General features: G+C 43.2%; 1 protein-coding gene across 2 annotated transcripts in view; it reads right to left on the bottom strand.

Annotated features, from left to right (window-relative positions):
* The window catches only part of Skap1 (src kinase associated phosphoprotein 1), a 306,639-nt gene that overhangs the window by 267,728 nt on the left and 20,737 nt on the right, over positions 1–18,174 (bottom strand). For both annotated transcript variants that reach the window (XM_031354487.1, XM_031354488.1), the window contains exon 2: positions 9,600–9,705. In XM_031354487.1, coding sequence (XP_031210347.1) covers positions 9,600–9,705 — 106 coding nt within the window. The remainder of the gene's footprint in view (positions 1–9,599; positions 9,706–18,174) is intronic.

Here is an 18,174-nt window from a genome sequence, read left to right as displayed (position 1 = left end):
TTATAGTAAAAACCTTCACAAGGCTCACAAAGTCAAGAGGGAACTTGAGTTTAAAAGTGTAATTATTCATCCTGCACTGGCCATAGTGTGTTCCCAGCACAAGTAGTAGAAGCTGGATTGACTGGGTCACTCCAGGTACAAATTCCATAGCACAGAACACTAGCATCATGTTGGAGTGTCCTTGCTTTGCAAGGTCCTACTACTACTAGCTTGTAAACTCCCTATTAATCGCCTGACTGCCCCAGTCGCAGACAGGGGTAGCTGTTCCTTCATTGTCTGTCCTCTTAAACTGGCATTTCTTTCCCTCTTCAGAAGTTTGGCTCTGGAAGGGGCACCCTTTGAAGCCTGGGAAATCAAAGCTACCACAAGACAGTGCCAAACAGTTGGAAAGAAATATGAAGAAGCGACATCAGCCTGGAGGTGGAAGGCTGAGATCTTCCCACATGGGTCAGCGGTTGGTCTGTAAAACATTTCCATTGCCAAGGAGGTGGTGACATCTGGTGTAAATCAAAAAACTGAAGCCTTGAGATATCTCATTTCCATTTTAAATGCACGGGGGTTAAATATGGATATGAGCAGGCAGAGGATCCTGTGGGTTTGATTTTTTTCCCCCGTCTTCTCTGAGCCCTTTGCTGAGCGTGATAAGGACCAGGGTTCATTATCGAGCCTGCTAGCGCTGCACTTCAGGAGACGAGATGAGGCTTCGCAGTGGGAGAACAGATCCACGGAGAAGAAATGGTTCGAGTGGTGCAATGATAAAACCCCATGTTGGGCTCAACTCATTTTAAACAGGATCATGAGACCAAAGGAAATCCCAAGAAATTAAGTTTCCTGAATCATTTTTCAAACTGGGAGAAAAAAAAAAAAAACCTTGGTGACATCATACAAAAAATCAAATCGAGGTTTCAAGGTTTGGTTAGCAATGCCTGCATTGTTTTTAAACAAACATTTATTTTTCTAGTAATAATGCTTGCATTTTCATAACATGTGTGTGTGTGTGTGTGTGTGTGTGTGTGTATACATCTTGTGTGTGTGTGTGTGTGTGTATGTGTGTGTAAAGATTCCAACAGGCAATCTAGAAAGGAAGCTAAGATCATCATTAGAACCTTTGAGAGATTCGGCCAAGGTTATAGAAATAACATCAGAACAAAGAGCCGGGCTCCTGTCAGTTGACCCTGAGCTCCCTGTGCTTCCCTGCTCCAATTTGACTGCAACACAGAAAGCAGTTTCCAGAGTGAGTCTATACCAGAAATAAGGGAAGCATGCAAATTACAGAAAACCACAACCAGAAAGGCTCCAAGCCACAAGGTTCCTGGAAACCCACAGCTGAACAGTAGATGTGTGTGCACTCGTGTGCGTGTACACACACACACACACACACACACACACACAGGCCTTTGATAAGCAGAAAAAAACACAGCATAGCTCTGAGTCAAAAAACTAGCTGGGGACCTAATGAGACTTAAATCAAGGGCAAACAAATGGTCCCGCAATGAAGACGGCATTTTCATACAAATGATCTCTTCACATAATGTACAGATTACCAGTCTTCATGTACAGACAATAGGAAAGCTTCATGCATTAAAAATTTGACACTGAGGATTTTCCGAGACAAAGACCAATCCATACCAAAGAGCTAATAGGAATGTCCCTGGGTGATAATGAGGACTCAAGATTCTATGCAGAGGAAAGCAAGTCTCGGGGACCTGACTCATTAGCTAAACGGCAGCAGCCTTCAGCTTACCGAAGAGATTCTAATGGCTTAGAGCACCGATGGGATGGGCGAGAGCCACCAACTGCTTGATGCCTGACCACCGATGGGATGGACGAGAGCCACCAACTGCCTGGGTCACTGCAAGATTCCCCCTCCCTCCCTCCCACTTCTCCTTCCCCTCCCTCTCCTCCATCTTTCTCTTTTTGAGATAGGGTTTCATGATGTTGACCAAGTGTGCTTCAAACACCTGTGCTCAAGCTATCCTCCTGCCTCAACTTCCTGAGAGGAGCTGAGAGTACAAGGTATACATGGCTAAATGAATCCTAGTCCTAGATGATCAGGGAATAAATATGTAGCCAAGGCTGGTCTCAAACTGTAGTTATCTGTCTGCCTCTGCCTCCCTGGGCCTGAATTATAGGCATGCTCCACCCACCCAGCACCTTTTTATTCTTTTCTTTATTTCATAATTTTATACATGAATTTCCTTTGATCGTGTTTGCCCCCAACTACTACCATTATCCTCTTATGCCCTCCCCCTCCCACTGAACCCCGTCTTATCACAAGTTCTGGTATTACTTTCATGTTCCTTTGTCCCTTTTTAAATTTTTTATTGGTTATTTATTTACATTTCAAATGTTGTCCCCTTCCCAGTTTCTCTTCCACAACCCCCCTATCCCATTCCCATCCCTTTTGCCTCTAAGAGGATGTTCCACTTGCCTCATCCCTCTATCATCCCCTTATGCTGGGGCATCACATCGAGCCTCCACAGGACCAAGGGCCTCCCCTCCCATCAATGCCGGACAAGGCCATTTTCTGCTACCTATGCAGCTGGAGCCATGGGTCCCTCCATGTGTACTCCTTGGTTGGTGGCTTAGTCCCTGGGAGCTCTGGGGGGTCTGGCTGGTTGATATTGCTGTTCTTCTTATGGAGTTGCAAACCCCTTCAGCTTCTTCAGACCTTCCCCTAACTCTTCCCCCTTTTACTCTTCATAGAACACACTTTTCTATTTAAGGAGCTCAGTGCTGGGGAAAACTCAAAGTGCATTTTCCTGAACTTTAACCTAAAATCTTAAAGACATAAAATTAAAAGCTTTTAAGAACAGGGTTTTACTACAGGGTTTTACTCAGAGCTGCAAGGGACTCTGCTCATTATTACATATAAAAACATTGTCTAAGAAAACATTTTCTGTCTTTCCAATTGGACAGTTAAAAAGAAAGCCTGGAGCAGGGTAGAAAGCCTTGGATCTGGGTGAGAGTGAGAAAGCCTCAGATCTGGGTGAGAGTGAGAAAGCCTCAGATCTGGGTGAGAGGGAGATAGCCTTGGATCTGGGTGAAAGTGAGAAAGCCTTGGATCTGGGTGAGAGTGAGAAAGCCTTGGATCTGGGTGAGAGTGTGGTTCTGTAGGTAGAATGCTTGTGCAGGAGGAAACCCTGGGTTCTATTCCTAGCACTGCATAAAGCCAGGTATTGTGGCTTATGCCTTTAAGCCTAGCACTTGGGAGGTAGATGCAAAAGGATCAGAAGTTCAAGGTAGTCTTCAAGTCTATAGCAACTTTAGGGCCAGCCTGGGCTATATGTGCTCCCCACCTCTAAATAATAATAATGATAACAATAATAGCAGCAGCAATAGCAGCAGCATGGACCTGCTCAGTAGCACATGTATTAAAAATTGGAATACAATTAGCCTGGTCCTTATGACCACAAATGACGTGCAAGTTTGTGAAAGGTTCCAACTTCAAGATAGAGACATAGATACATAGATAAATAGTGTTTTCTTTTAAAAAAAAAAAAAAGAGGAAGGAAGGAAGAAAAAGAGAAAGAAAAAGGGAGGGAGGGAGGGAGGGAGAGAGAGACAGAGACAGAGACAGAGAAAGACAGACAGACAGACAGACAGACAGAGGAAGCCTGGCCAGGCAGTGGTGGCAAACACCTTTAATCCCAGCACTTGGGAGGCAGAAGCAGGCAGATCTCTGAGTTTGAGGCCAGCCTGGTCTACAAAGTGAGCTCCAGGACAGCTAGAGCTACACAGAAAAACTCTGTCTTAAAAAAACAAAACAAAACAAAACAAAATAAGTCTGATTATTTGAGGTTGATTCCTGGGAGCCACATGGTAAGAAAGAATCTACTCCAGATTGTCCTCTGACCTCCACATGCACACCCATGGCACAACATGACACTTCTATGCACACACACACACACACACACACGCACACACACACCCATACCCCCACACACAAACACACACACCCGCATGCACACACACACATACACACACACAAACACAAACACACACACAAACACACACACACAGATAAATGAGGTAATAAAAATGAAACAAATTTCTCCATCTAAACTGTTTAAATCTTGTTACTTAGCATGAAAAATATGAAAATATTATTACATCTCTGAATTACTCGTATAAAATATTTATTTTATGAGATGCCCAAAGGGGAAATCTACTCACTAATGCCCATCACAGCAGCCCCGTGTAAAAGAAAAGGAATGGGGTAATTTAATCTTGGAGCCAGCCTCAAATACCTCCCACAAATGAAGGAATAAATAAGATAAACATTAGTATAAAATTAAAATGAGAATGATGCTCATCAAGGTTGCTCTGAAAGGATAGAAGCTTTCCATACAAGAACGCAGGTCATCAGATAATCCTTCAGTTTAAGCCAAGAAGCCAGTGGGAAGTGGTGCTGAATTGGTCTCCCTTGGAGCATTTCAGACTGTGAGAGCAACAAGCCCTCAGCCCACAGAAGCAAAGTCCCCCAAAATCTTGCACTGCTGTGAGATTTCCGTACACACTCACTGAATTGCATACAGCCTCTACATACACTTGACTGACACACAGCTAACCAATTAGTTGAGGGGGAGTCCGACATTCCTGTAGGTTTTTCGTTTTGTGTGTCTAACTGTGGTGTTGGTGACAGAATCCAGGGCCTCATGAAAGCTAGACCAGTACCCCATCACGAAGCTACAACCCCAGTCCTCCTTCAGTCCTCCTTACCTTCTTTCAGTTGGTTTTAGAATTAGTTATTTACATTTATATTTACTTCGTGTGAGTGTTTGTCATGTGCCACGTATAGGCCTTGGCACCACATTTGAGAGTCAGCCCTCTCCTTCTATGTGATTCCCAGGGACTGAACTTAAGTTGTCAGCTTGGGAAAAGCACTTTACCCACTGAGCCACCTCCCAGGTTGCTTCTCCCTCCCTCCCTCCTTCCTTCCCTTCTAAATAGAAGGGTGGGAATGAAAACAGAAGAGCTTCTCTTTTGTATCTAGAGGTAGGTATGTTTGGTTTGGTTGGGTTTTTCCCTCTCATTGTTTTTGTTTATGCTTTTTTGTTTTTGTTTTTCTGAGAGAGAGAGGGAGAGGGAGAGAAGGGACCAAGGAGGAAAGGAGGGAAGTAGGGAGGGAAGGAAGGAGAGAGGGAGAGTTGGAGCCTTTCAGAGCTAGTTAAACTTAAACGGGTCATCTGGTGCTCATGTTTTCCTTCATTGGCACGCAAACTCTGTGATAAATAGCAGAATTATGGACTAGAGAAATGGCTCAGTGGTGAAGAATACTGGCTGCTCTTTCAGAGGATCCAGGATCAATTCCCAGCACCCACATGGCAGCTCACAACCCTCTGTAACTCCAGTCCAGGAGATCTGATGTCATCTTCTGACCTCTGTACACAGTGGGTGCATAGATATACACACAGGTAAAACACAGGTACACACACACACACACACACACACACACACGCATGTGCACTAGGAATAAAGGGAAGAAAGATGTAAGCAAATCTTTAAACTTGTGAATACACAATTGTCCAAATAGCACATTAAACATTAGTTTTCTCGATTAAAAACAAAAACTCTTCACTTGAATGTGTTTTGTTTGGGGCGTTTATAAGCTCAGCAACAACTTCTTAAGTATATTAAAACTATGCAATTAATGGTAATGATATTTGCAGCATATTGCTTAAAAACCTGTGCTCACTTTCGAGGGTTGCACCAGACTAACATGTGTTTCTTTCTATCACACAAAGATGTCAGAAACATAGATATTGTTAGATTAAATCTGATTTTCAAACTAAATTCATGTTAAGCAAAAAAAAAGAAAGAAAGAAAGAAAGAAGAAAAAACAAAAGAAGAAAATCTAAAATTCCTGAAGAAAATCAAAATTCTTTTTACAAGATTTTTGAGAATACTGTATCCTGTTTCATGAAGAGGAAAGGCCCAGCCACCCACAATGAAACCTGTTAACAGATATGTTTTCTGTCTGTATTTTAAATGTCCTGGGTTTTGCAGAGTTTGGGCCATAAACCTGTTACACGAAGTTATTTCTTTATTTTTTCTTCCATTTAAGCATCTTATAAATCCACTTGTCTCCTGTTGGAACTCCTTTGGTATTATTAAGTTTCACCGAAGGAAACAATACACCGTGTTTGTGTCCATTGGCCCTGGCCTTCACTTCCAACAGGGAGCATGTACGTGAAGAGTCTCCAAAAGGGCCATCAAGAGACGATTTATCTCTATCTCACTGACAAAAATCTTCTGGTTTTTATCCCTGCCTTCACTCTCAGTGTATGATTGCTGGCAGATGGCCTCCACTGGATCAAACGCAGAAGAAACGCCCCACTGTTTCTCCAAATGCGTAGGTACGTCATCAAGTTTCTGAATGTGGTTCATATCTGTTTCATCCCCGTATCTCACATCTGGAGCTAATCCTGCTGTGACCACCACCATAAGGAAGAGCCTTGGCCATCTTTTGTCCCAAGCATACTGCTGGTGCTCAATGAGAACCTGGACTCGGAATGTGGAAGCTGTCCGTTTTGAGGAGAGGAGGAGGCAGTTTGACAGACAGCCACAAAACACATAGCTCAGGGCATCAAACACCACAACCAAGCTTCATTTCCCGGGAGTCATAGAAACTGCTGTCCATATTTATTTTGTTCTACGTGAAGAATGTTGTCCTTCCTTGGAACACTTTCAAGTACAACAATGCAGCTGTAGATACAGAAAACTTATTCCCGAGTTGTTTGTAAGTCTGAGAAGTAAGCCTAGAGCTATAATATTGATACTGATATATTTATGAGCATGGCAGGGACACAGTGAGCCTAGAGCTGAAATTGATGGGGACACACTGATGAGCAGGTCAGGGACACTGCAGAGTCAACACGGCCATCGTTTTCTGTAGTCAGTCATCGCCACCAGTAGTGATAGAGTCAGAGGTGCCAATTCAAACAATTCCACAAGCATGGCATATACCACTGAATCTGAGCCAGCCATTAAAGCCTAGGACCAAGGCCCTAGGGTTTTCCGAGGCTCAGGCAGGGCCATTTTTAATACCCATCACCCTTTGTGTTCCTCAGAAGTGCAACGTGAAGAAAGAGTCAAGGAACATAAGCCACAAACACGCCACAGAGCAGGAGTGTGTGTGAATACATATAATGCACAGACACACCCCAATTTACCAAATCCCAAAAGTATTATTGCCTTACTGTGGCTAAAGACGAAACATTTGAAATGGCTTCCAATAATTCTTCTGTTGCTCCAGAATTCCTCATGTGTAATGAACTCTCAGATCTGGTCATTTTTGAATTGTTCTTCACATCTTACTTTTTTTTTGGTGGTGGTGGTGGGGTGTAGCTCCAACGGTCATGCCGTATGAGTAACTGCTGGCACTTTGGCAATTTTCCAGACTCTTGAAACCACTTGGTATCAACACATAGAAGTGCCTAACATCAGCCAGACACAGGTGGAATAATAGAGGTGATGTGGCTGAATTAGGAAGATTCAGGAAAACAAGGATTCTATCAGCAACACTGTGATTGAAGAGGTGGGTGGGAGGCGACCCCAAGATCTAGTTAGAAGAAAGCCTCCTTTCTCCTCATGCTCGCGTGGTATCTAACCTCCGGTGCTCACTTCCTCAGCCATCGGATAATTATGAAATACCGAATTGAGCATCATCTTTCTAGCAACAAATCGATGAACGGAAAGCCCTCGTCAATGCTGCTCCCTAAAGTGCCCACCTGTTATTTTCAAATCTCTAACCCACAAACCACACGAATGTTCTTTGCAAGCCTTCTTTATCCCATGAGGGGTGGGGCTGTGCTCACGTGCGCTCGTGTGTGTGTGTGTGTGTGTGTGTGTGTGTGTGTGTGTGTGTGTGTTTCAAGAGAAGATTGAGGAGAGCTATGAAGGGCCTGGAGGATGGCTGCTACACTGAGGAGAGCTATGAGGGGCCTGGAGGATGGCTGCTACACTTCTTTCCAGAACACGTGGTTTGGTTCCCAGCATTCACATAACAGCTCACGGCTGTAACTCTAGTTCCAGGGGACTCAACATTTTTTTCTGACTGCTATAAGCACCAGGCAAGCATGTGATGTACAAACATACATGCAGGCGAAATACACATACGCAGAAGATATCTAAACGAAAAAAAAAAAAAAAAGGAAGTAATCTGCCCACTTGATGTTAGAACTTAGATCTTTCCTAGTGCTGTGATATAAATATGAAAATATATGTATATTTGTCTATACAAATCGACAAAATTGTATTTGCTTCCCATATCACATATTTTACAACAACAACTATATCCCCTATTATATTCAGGGCTTCCCTCTTTCTCTGTAATAGAATTTAAAATTCTACTTGTATATGATCCTTATGGTAATACAAAAGCTAACTCATGAAAATAAAGGAAATCTATGGGCCATTCATTAGCCAAGCCTCCATGTGCATAACTAAGTCTAAACTTATCTATTAACGAAGTAACACAATTCAAGAGTTTGATTTCAACACTCCACAGCCTACCAAAAATTAGATACTCCCACTTTTTTTTAAGAGAGAGAGAGAGAAAGTACCCATCTTCAGCATTCTGCTTGTTTCAATTATTCAGGGCAACCCAGGCTGATAATTACCCAGTCCCCAGTTGCTGAGTAAAAGTGATGCTTAATTAGCCAGCAGGAAAGGTCGATTAAGATCCAGCAGGGCACCTCGTGAGGGTCTCTCACGTTCCTGCAGGGAGCAGGTTCTGGCTGTGCCCTTCAAAGGATAGAATTCCCTGTGTCTAAGAAGTTTCCACCAGTTTTGAATGTAGAAGCTAAGAACGATTGGCCATGCAAATTAGATCTAGCCCTAATCCTGGAGATGCTCTCTGGGACTGCTCGATCAAGCTTTCTGAATCAGTATAACACCCAGGTGGCAAAGGACAGAGGAGCACTCGATCGTGCCTGACGCCCACGCGGTTGCCAGCTTTATGAAAAGCCAGTCAGGAAACGGATTATAAAGGAAATGTTGACTTCTTCTTCCCCTAAGGAAGTGTGCACTCCCAGCAGCTATTAGCTGCTCAGATTCTAAACTGCAAATGAGATCTGAGCTCCTTATTTTAAAAACCTAATGAGTACAATGTTCCTACTCAGTCTGGGGCTATCGCATATTGGTACCGTCAAAGAATCGACTAGCCAGGCCTGATTTTAACTTTCCTATTGCAGAAGGGTCTATGAAACTAAAGTCAGCCCCCAAACCATGAAAATGTCCCTTCTTCTCATTAGTTACCTGAGCAAGCATACGTGTCTCCGTTTCACCATTATGCTTCTGCCACTGTTAGTCACAAATGTGTTCAATAAAGACTAAAATCCAAAACTAAAATCGGCCTGGTTATTTTAAGACAAGTACTAAAATGTGTTCATGCTGGTACATCCCAGTATCCATACCTACCTCCAAATCAATCCATAAATTTCTGCCACGTATGAAAACCTGTGGCAGATACAAGCTGTTGTCGTGAACATAGACTCTGGTAAAGAAGGTTTTTGTTTTGTTTTGTTTCTGTTTCTGTTTTGTTTTGTTTTGTTTTTTTAACTGAAAAAAGCATAATGAAGCTGGCTGATACAAACCTGGTTTTGATTTGCTGGAACCCCCGGAGAATGTGGACTCTCTGATCCTGCGCCCCAGGACTGAGGTTCTCATTCTGCAAGCCTTCTGCCAGGAAGTCTTCAGTATCTAAGGGAAAAGAAAAGGTGATCAACAGAGGAGAAAAGGAAATCTGAAAGATTAGGACATGAACGCTGTTTCTCTGGTAAATGTCTGTGGCTGAACAAGTGAACATTAATGGACTAGGAGAATCATATACTTAATAACAATCGATTAGGTGTAGCTCTCCAGAATAGAAAATAAACAAGATTTCACGTGTCCCTATAAGCGTCAAGTCTTAACAATCCGAGCCTTTGCTGTGAATTTAGAAAGCTGGTGCATACATTATCCACGAGGGACAACTATTTCCAAAACCGTTTTGTTGTTGTTTTTTTTTTTTTTTTTTAAAGCCATGCTTACATCCATGATGGTCACTGAGGGCAGAGGACAGATTGTCAATTTCACAAACATGTAAATGTTATAGATAAGTCACAGAAGGTCATGGACCAATAAGAGTAGAAGAGAAGTCCTGGTAATTGCCGCTGGAATAAAAAATGGAGCTCAACCGCAAAATCAAGAACAAAAAAGGGCAGGCATTCGGAGGAGGGACATTAATTAGCAGATACATCAGCAATGAAAATGGCAAGGCAGTCAAGTGCAGGGGCCCTCACGGAGAAGAAGAATGCCTGGGAGAGGGGGAAACTGCAATTAATGGGAATGTGCTTTATAAAATCAGAACATGATGGAGGTCCTGACTACGGAACAAATCTTGTTATGGTGAACGAAGCAATTTGGAGGTACACAAATTTTCGAAGACAAAAATTCATTGATAGCAATTACAATTGCCAGAAATATGAGCTGCATACTTTATTCTTCATAATATGTTTATCGTCCCTAAAAAGCATGTAAATGATACAGTTAAAAGTCTCCCCCTCCAAAATAATTGTACTCACAGTATGAAACTGCCTCATTTGTACCACCAAAATAAAGTGATGTACTGACACAGCTGGGCTATGTAAGCACCTCTAAACACTTGCTTCACCCTTGTACTATTCAATAATAGTAAACAAATCAGGCCTAGGCAGCCATCACCAAGACTTCGGATGAGACATAAAGCCCAGGAGATTGAAATCTTTATAAGGAATCACCATCAACATCTAAGCCCTGATTCGTATCTACTGTAGACATCATCCAGTGGGGTCCTCCAGGGGGCTTGGAATGCTAAAGAACATGAAAATGGAAAGTTGAATTAACAGGAAAAGAAAAAAAAAAAAAACAGCGGCATTGACGTGCCGTTAATGCAATACATCTTGTTAATAGAAAGACAGAAGCACACAATCGTCTCAAGCGCTATGGAAAAAGCATTTGACAAAATCCAGCGATGCCTCGTGATAAAAAAGCATTCAGCATGACTAGGAAAAAAAATGAACGTTCCTCAGCCTGGGAAACAGCTCCGATGTAAACCCAATTACAGGGGGCTGGAAGTGCAGTTCATCCCCATAGCCTGCTAAGTAAGTCTGGGACCCAACACGACAAACAGAATGATTGCCTAAAATCCCACAGATAACCTCATGCTTAATTGTGAAAGGCTGGATGTTTTCCTCTCTGCTCTAAGGACCACAAGCCACAATGGGGCTGTCATCACTGACAATATTGCCTTAGTGATACTAGCCAGAGCAATTAGACAAGAAAATAAAGTTTAAACATCCAGATCGGGAAGAATAAAGTAAAAACTATCTCTACTTGCATCTGGTGTGGTCTTTTTTAAAAAAAATTATATATATACATATATATACATATATGTGTGTGTGTGTGGGTGGGTGTGTGGGTGGGTGTGTGGGTGTGGGTGTGTATACATATATATGATGAGTACACTGTAGCTGTCTTCAGACACACCAGAAGAGAGCATCAGATCCCATTACAGATGGTTGTGAGCCACCATGTAGTTGCTGGGAATTGAACTCAGGAACTCTGGAAGAGCAGTCAGTGCTCTTAACCCCTGAGCCATCTCTCCAGACCAAATATTTATTTATTTTATGTATATAAGTACACTGTAGCTATTGACTTCATACACACCAGAAGGGGGCAATCGGATCCCATTACAGATGGTTGTGAGTCACCATGTGGTTGCTGGGAATTAAACTCAGGACTTCTGGAACAGCAGTTAGTGCTCCTAACTGCTGAGCCATCTCTCCTGGTGTGGTCTTATATGCAGAAAACTCTAAGGTTCATGTAAAATCCATTAGCATCGACAGGAAGCCGACACATTTATAAGGTATAAAGCCAGTGTCCAAGAACCAATTGTATTCTGACATTGATTTTTGGATACAGAAGTTTGTTTTTCTGTACTTGGAATCTTGCGTCCGCACACTGAGTGAGTATTCTACCCCTGAGCCACAGCGCCAGCTTCAACTGTATCAGCAATGAACACTTCAAAAATAAAGTTAAGAAAATTCTATTTAAAATATAATTTAAAATAATTTCTTAAGAATAAGTTTGTGGGGGCTGGAGAGATGGCTCAGCAGATAAGAGCACTGACTGCTCTTCCAAAGGTCCCGAGTTCAATTCCCAGGAACCACACAGTGGCTCACAACCATGGAGTCTGATGCCCTCTTCTGGTGTATCTGAAGACAGCTACAGTGTACTCATACACATAAAATAGATTAATCTTAAAAAAAAGGTGGGGGCGGGTAGCCGGGCGGTGGTGGCGAGCGCCTTTAATCCCAGCACTTGGGAGGCAGAGGCAGGTGGATTTCTGGTCTACAGAGTGAGTTCCAGGACAGCCAGGGCTATACAGAGAAACCCTGTCTCGAAAATACCAAAAAAAAAAAAAAAAAAAAGGGTAAGTTTGCAAGGAATGGGAGATACTTCAGTAGGTAAAATGCTTGTCACACAAGCACAAAGAGCTCCGTTTGATTCACAGAACCAATGTAAAAAAGCTGAAGGTGAGATGGGAGGTGGTGGCGCACACCTTTAATCCCAGCACTTGGGAAGCAGAGGCAGGCAGATTTTTGAGTTCGAGGCCAGCCTGGTCTACAGAGTGAGTTCCAGGATAGCCAAGGCTACACAGAGAAAAAAAAAAGCTGAAGGTGGTGGCCTGTACTTGTAAGCCCAGTGCTAGGGATGTAAAACCAAAAAGATCCCTGGGACTCACTGACCAGCCAGGCTAGCCTAACTGGTGAACTCCAGGACACTAAGAAACTTTGTTGCAAAGAGAGAGGCAGGGATGGGTTTGTAGGAATGGAGGAAGGAGGGAAAAATTAAAAAGCCAAAGAAATATTTTAAAATAGTTTCATTGGCCAGGTATGGTGGTGTATGCCTTTAGTCCTGCATTCAGAAGGCAGAGACAGGCAGATCTCCATGAGTTCAGGTCAGCCTGGACTACAAAGTGAATCCAGGATAGCCAGAGCTTGTTACACAGAAAGAAATATAATTATACATAAGAAACAATATTTTAAAATTATTTTTATTCATATGCATTTGTGCATGTATGCAAGTGCACATGTGTGCAGTGCCTGTGCAGGCCAGAGGTGCCAGATCTCCTTGGAGCTGGAGGCACAGGTGGCTGTGAGCCACCCAGTGAACAGTTGCTAGAACTCAGTCCTTTGCAAGAGCAGTAGATGCTCTTAAGCACTGAACCGTCTCTCCAACTCTATAATGAGATACTTTATAAAGTTGGTTTCCAGTAGTTCTGAGTTTTTTCTTTTCATTTGTGTTTACCTGCTTTAAACGGCTATTTTCAAAAACAGGCACCATGGAAGTAAAAGAAAATGCCATGCAAATAAATTTTAAAATTTCAAGGAAACATCTGACAAAAAAAAAAAAAGTAAATTCCCAGGCCAGCGTATGGCTCAGAGGAAGAATGTGTGTTTAGCATACCTAAGACCCTGGGTTCAAACCTCAGAATGAGGCAGTACAAAGAAAAGTAAATCTAGGCACATTACAGCCAAACTGCTGAAAAGCAAAGATAAAGAGAAAATTTTCAAAGCAGCCAGAGAAAATGACCCATCACATACAGTAGAACAATGATAAGAATGAGACTTGAATTTTCATCAGAAATAATGGAGGTAAGAAGGTTCTGGAATGACACTTTAAAGTCCTGTAAGGGAGGGGGGAGAAAGCCTGGTCAACTCCAAATTCTACATCCAGTGACAGCGGCCATCAAAAGACGAAGGCAGAATAAAGACAATTGTGAGATCAATGAGAACTGAAAACTGTTTTGCCAGAGAAACTGCGTGAAAGGAAACTTCAAGGAAGCTCACCTCCCTGAAGACGGGTGACCCCAGGAACAGACAGTCCTCCAGGAGGGCATCGGTGCCCAAAATATGAGTCTGTCTGAAACATTCTCATGCTTAATTTTCTCAAGAGACAATGGGCAGCTTCCTGCACAGGGGCAACAGTGCACTGCACACTTTATTACATACGTACAAGCAAAAAAAAAAAAAAAAAAAAAAAAAAAAAAAGTGTCTCAGAAACATAGTATCTGAGAGGCCCAGGGTAACAGTAAATGAAACCCTCCTAGCTAAGCAATATTAAACTGAGTGAATTGTGATGATTGGTTTTTGTTTTTTAAGTTTTTATTTGTTTTGTATATAAATGAGTACACTGTAGCTGTCTTCAGACACACTGGAACAAGGCATTGGATCTCATTATGGGTGGTTGTGAGACACCATGTAGTTGCTGGGATTTGAACTCAGAACCTCAGGAAGAAGAGTCAGTGCTCCTAACCACTGAGCCATCTCTCCAGCCCTGGATTATGATGTTAAACTACAAAGTAGGCTCACTGGAGCTACCTTCAGAAGCCAGATCAGCGGTCCCAGTTTTCAAGATGAATTCATTTAAAAGAAAGTCAAATGAATGCTAAAAAGCACTTGATCAAGACTTTACAGGCAAACGTAACAACAACAACAACAACAACAAAAATGGCAACTGGAAAACAAATAACAAAATAAGCTAAGTCCACTGGAAACAATAGTTACAGAGCAAACGAGCTAAAGAATCCAATTTAAAAGCAGAGAGAGATTACTAACATTCAGGATGTTTGGGAAAGCCCCATGGAAACCTATTTTTTAAGCTTCCTTTAAAATACATGCACACACACACACACACACACAACACACACACACAGGGTGGGGGTTGGGGAGGGGGATAGAGAGGGAATACGCTGTTATCCTACATGGCGGGGATGATGTGCCTTCCAGAAACCGTAGGCTGCCCGGTAAAAAGTCCAGTGCCAGGCGTGAGTTATCTCCCATCAAGCAGTTGGATGGTGGGGGTTGGGAGGTAGAGGAGGTCCCAAAGACTTCCAAAACTATGACGCCTGTTGCCGCTGTTCATGGTTGCTCACCAGAACTTGATGGTAAGACCCTACTGCTGCAGACATCACACACTTTGTTCACAGGATTTGGAGAAGCTGAGCTGGCACTGTCCAGGAAGTCTCCTTGCTGACTAGTTTTCATAGAACTGCAAGTTTTACTGGTCATGACGTCTGAGAGCTACAGTGAAGACCAGCCTGGCGAGTCTGGTATGTCTGTGCTGCAACAGTGGAGTGGATGTTATGGGGCAATCAAGCACTTCTTAATTGGGTGTAAGGCCCACTTCCTGGGAGGAAACTCATGGCTGGTATAAAACCCATGGCTAAGGAGCATCATAGGCCCTGAAGGTGAATCTACTATAATTTTCCTAAATAGACACATGCCTTGTAAATGTATCTCTACACCCATAGATGACTGCAGCCCTCAGACCTCATCAGAGAACCTTTTTTAAAATACAGGCAAGAGCACTTAATGCAGAGACTCACAGCCAGTCGACATGCAGAGAACAGATGTCTCTGGAGTGTTCAGAAGTAAAAAATGACATGGGTATCATGCTGCCCTCCCCTCAACACTCAGGAAACATTGTGGAAAAGAAGAGAGAAAGACCACAAGAACCATGGGGTGAAACAGTGGCTTCTGACCATGCCAGGGCCCTTCCCCTCAGGAGCTCACAGCAGCTGCACAAGACCAAGCCAGCCAGTATTCCAGCCTGGGTGGGGTGGGGCTGACCAACACCCGCCCCTAGCTGAAGGCTTCTGGACTTGGTGGGTAAAGTGGACAGGAAGTCGAATAGGAAGTAGCTGGGGATCTGAGAGAGGCTGGAAGCGGGGACGGAATGTGATCAAAATATGCTACGTGGATTACGAGATTCCTCAAAGGATGGATAAAATATGGTACATAAAAAACCCTAGACTCGATTCGATGTTGTCTACATGTGAATATAAAAACACAGAAAGGCTGAAGAGAATGGGAGGAACCATAGAGGATGCAAACGGAAACTGTGAGGAAGCCAGAACTGCTGCATGAACGACAGGCAAAGCATACTTTCAGGAGGGAAAAATACCAGCAATAAAGAAGGCTATTTTAAATCAACCAAAGGGCCATGTCACTGGGAGACATGGCACTCATAAAACAGTAAGAGCCCAGTCACTGAGCCTCCAAGCACTTGACACCAACTGACCTTTACAAACAGCACATCCCGCCACCCTCTCCCTCCTTTCAGTGCTGGGGTATGAACCAAGGAACCTATGTGTTCTAAATGAGTGCTCTACTGCGGAGCCATATCCCCAGCCCCATTAAGTCAATAAAAAATTTTAGACTAGAAGCTGGAGAGATGGCTCTGTGAGTGAAGGGCTTACTGTTCAAACATGAGGACCTGGTGCCCAGCACCCAAGTATAAACTCTGGGCACAGCACTGCAGCCTTTAACCTCAAATAGACTGGTGAATCCTGGTGGCTTGCTGCCCAGCCGGTCTAGCCAGTTCATGAACTCCAAGTTCAGTGAAAGATCCTGTCTCAAAAAATAAGGTGGAGAATAATAGAAAAAATATAGTACAAATGACTTTTCTTCCCCTACTCCCAACACACACACATAAACACACACATATACACATTAACATATGTGGGTGAGCACACACACACAACATAGACACAAACTGAAATGTCTTTACAAACTTTATTCATAACTTCCAAAGGCTGGGAGCAACCAAGATGTCCCTTAATTTGGATCAACAAATAACGACACAGCTATACGGTGGCATCTTATTTGGTGTTAAAAAGAAATGGATGGTCCTGGAGAAATGACTCAGAGATTAAGAGAACTAACTGTTCTTCCAGAGGCCCCGAGTTCAATTCCCAGCAACTACATGGTTCTCATAACCATCAATAAATGAGACCCGATGCCCTCTTCTGGTGTGTAGGTATACATGTAGGCAGAACACTGTATACATAGTAAATAAATGAATCTAAAAAATGTAAAACAAAAAAAAAGGAAAAGAAGGAAATGGATGAATGGAATCCAGCAAGAGGGATCAGTGGGTAAATCATCTGCCACCAAGTCTTGCAATCTATTTTCAATTCCCAGGACCCACACATGGTGGAAGGAGAAAACTGACTCCCAGGCCTCTGACCTCCATATATGTGCCTACACACACACACACACACACACACACACACACACACACACACACACACACACACACACACACACACACACACATGCACGCACGCACGCACGCACGCACGCACATGCACGCACATACACACAGTAAAATAAATAACTTAAAAAAATATGTGGTTGACAAAGGTTCATAGGAGTGGGTGGGGAGGACAGAGTAAAGCATTGATGATATAGAGATAGTGATGGAGATGGAGATGGAGATGGAGATGGAGATGGAGATGGAGATATGTGCAATTGTCAAAACCAACAGGGCTCTACAGCACAGAGACTTGCTGTGATGAGACACCATGACCAGAAGCAATTCAAGAGGAAAGGGTTTGTTTGTTTGCCTTACACTTCCATATCACTGTTCATCATCGAAGGAAGTCAGGACAGGGGAACTCAAACAGGGCAGGAACCTGAAGGCAGGGGCTGAGGCAGAGGTCGCAGTGGAGTGCTGCTTACTGGCTTGCTCCTCATGGATTGCTCAGCCTGCTTTCTTATAGGATCCAGGACCACCATCCAGGGATGGTCCCACCCTCAATAGGCTGGGCTCTTCCCCATCAATCACGATGTAAGAAAATGCCTTCTAGCTGGATCTTATGGAGGCATTTTCTCAATTGAGGTTCCCTCCTATCAGATGACTCTAGTAAGCATATTCTACAAACATCAAACATCACTTAGGCTGGGAGATCTCAAATATAGACTGTCAACATGATCCAACTGTTCTACAGATGGATGGAGTAACCTCGCTGGAAAGAAAAAAGGAAGGAAGAGAGGAAAGGAGGGAGGGAGGGAGGAAAGAAGGAAGGAAGGGAGGGAGGGAGGGAGGGAGGAGGATGCTGACATAAGCAGCTTTTGAAATGAGGCATCAGTTAAGTGACCATCCACAGCTTACTACCAACATTTTGGTTTCATTATTATGGCTCTCTCTCCCTCTCTCTCCCTCTCTCTCCCTCTCCTTCTCCCCTCCCCTTCCCCCTCCCCCCTCTCTCTGTGTTGCATACCCACATGCATGCTCACATGTATGAGAGAGATAGAACTCAGCCAGCCAGGGATACAGGGTAAGATCCCGTCTCAAAAAAAA

The sequence above is a fragment of the Mastomys coucha genome, unplaced genomic scaffold, assembly GCF_008632895.1.
Source record: "Mastomys coucha isolate ucsf_1 unplaced genomic scaffold, UCSF_Mcou_1 pScaffold5, whole genome shotgun sequence".
Lineage (NCBI taxonomy): Eukaryota > Metazoa > Chordata > Mammalia > Rodentia > Muridae > Mastomys > Mastomys coucha.
Note: the sequence above shows the minus strand (reverse complement) of the source record. Positions and strands in the feature narration are given on the sequence as shown.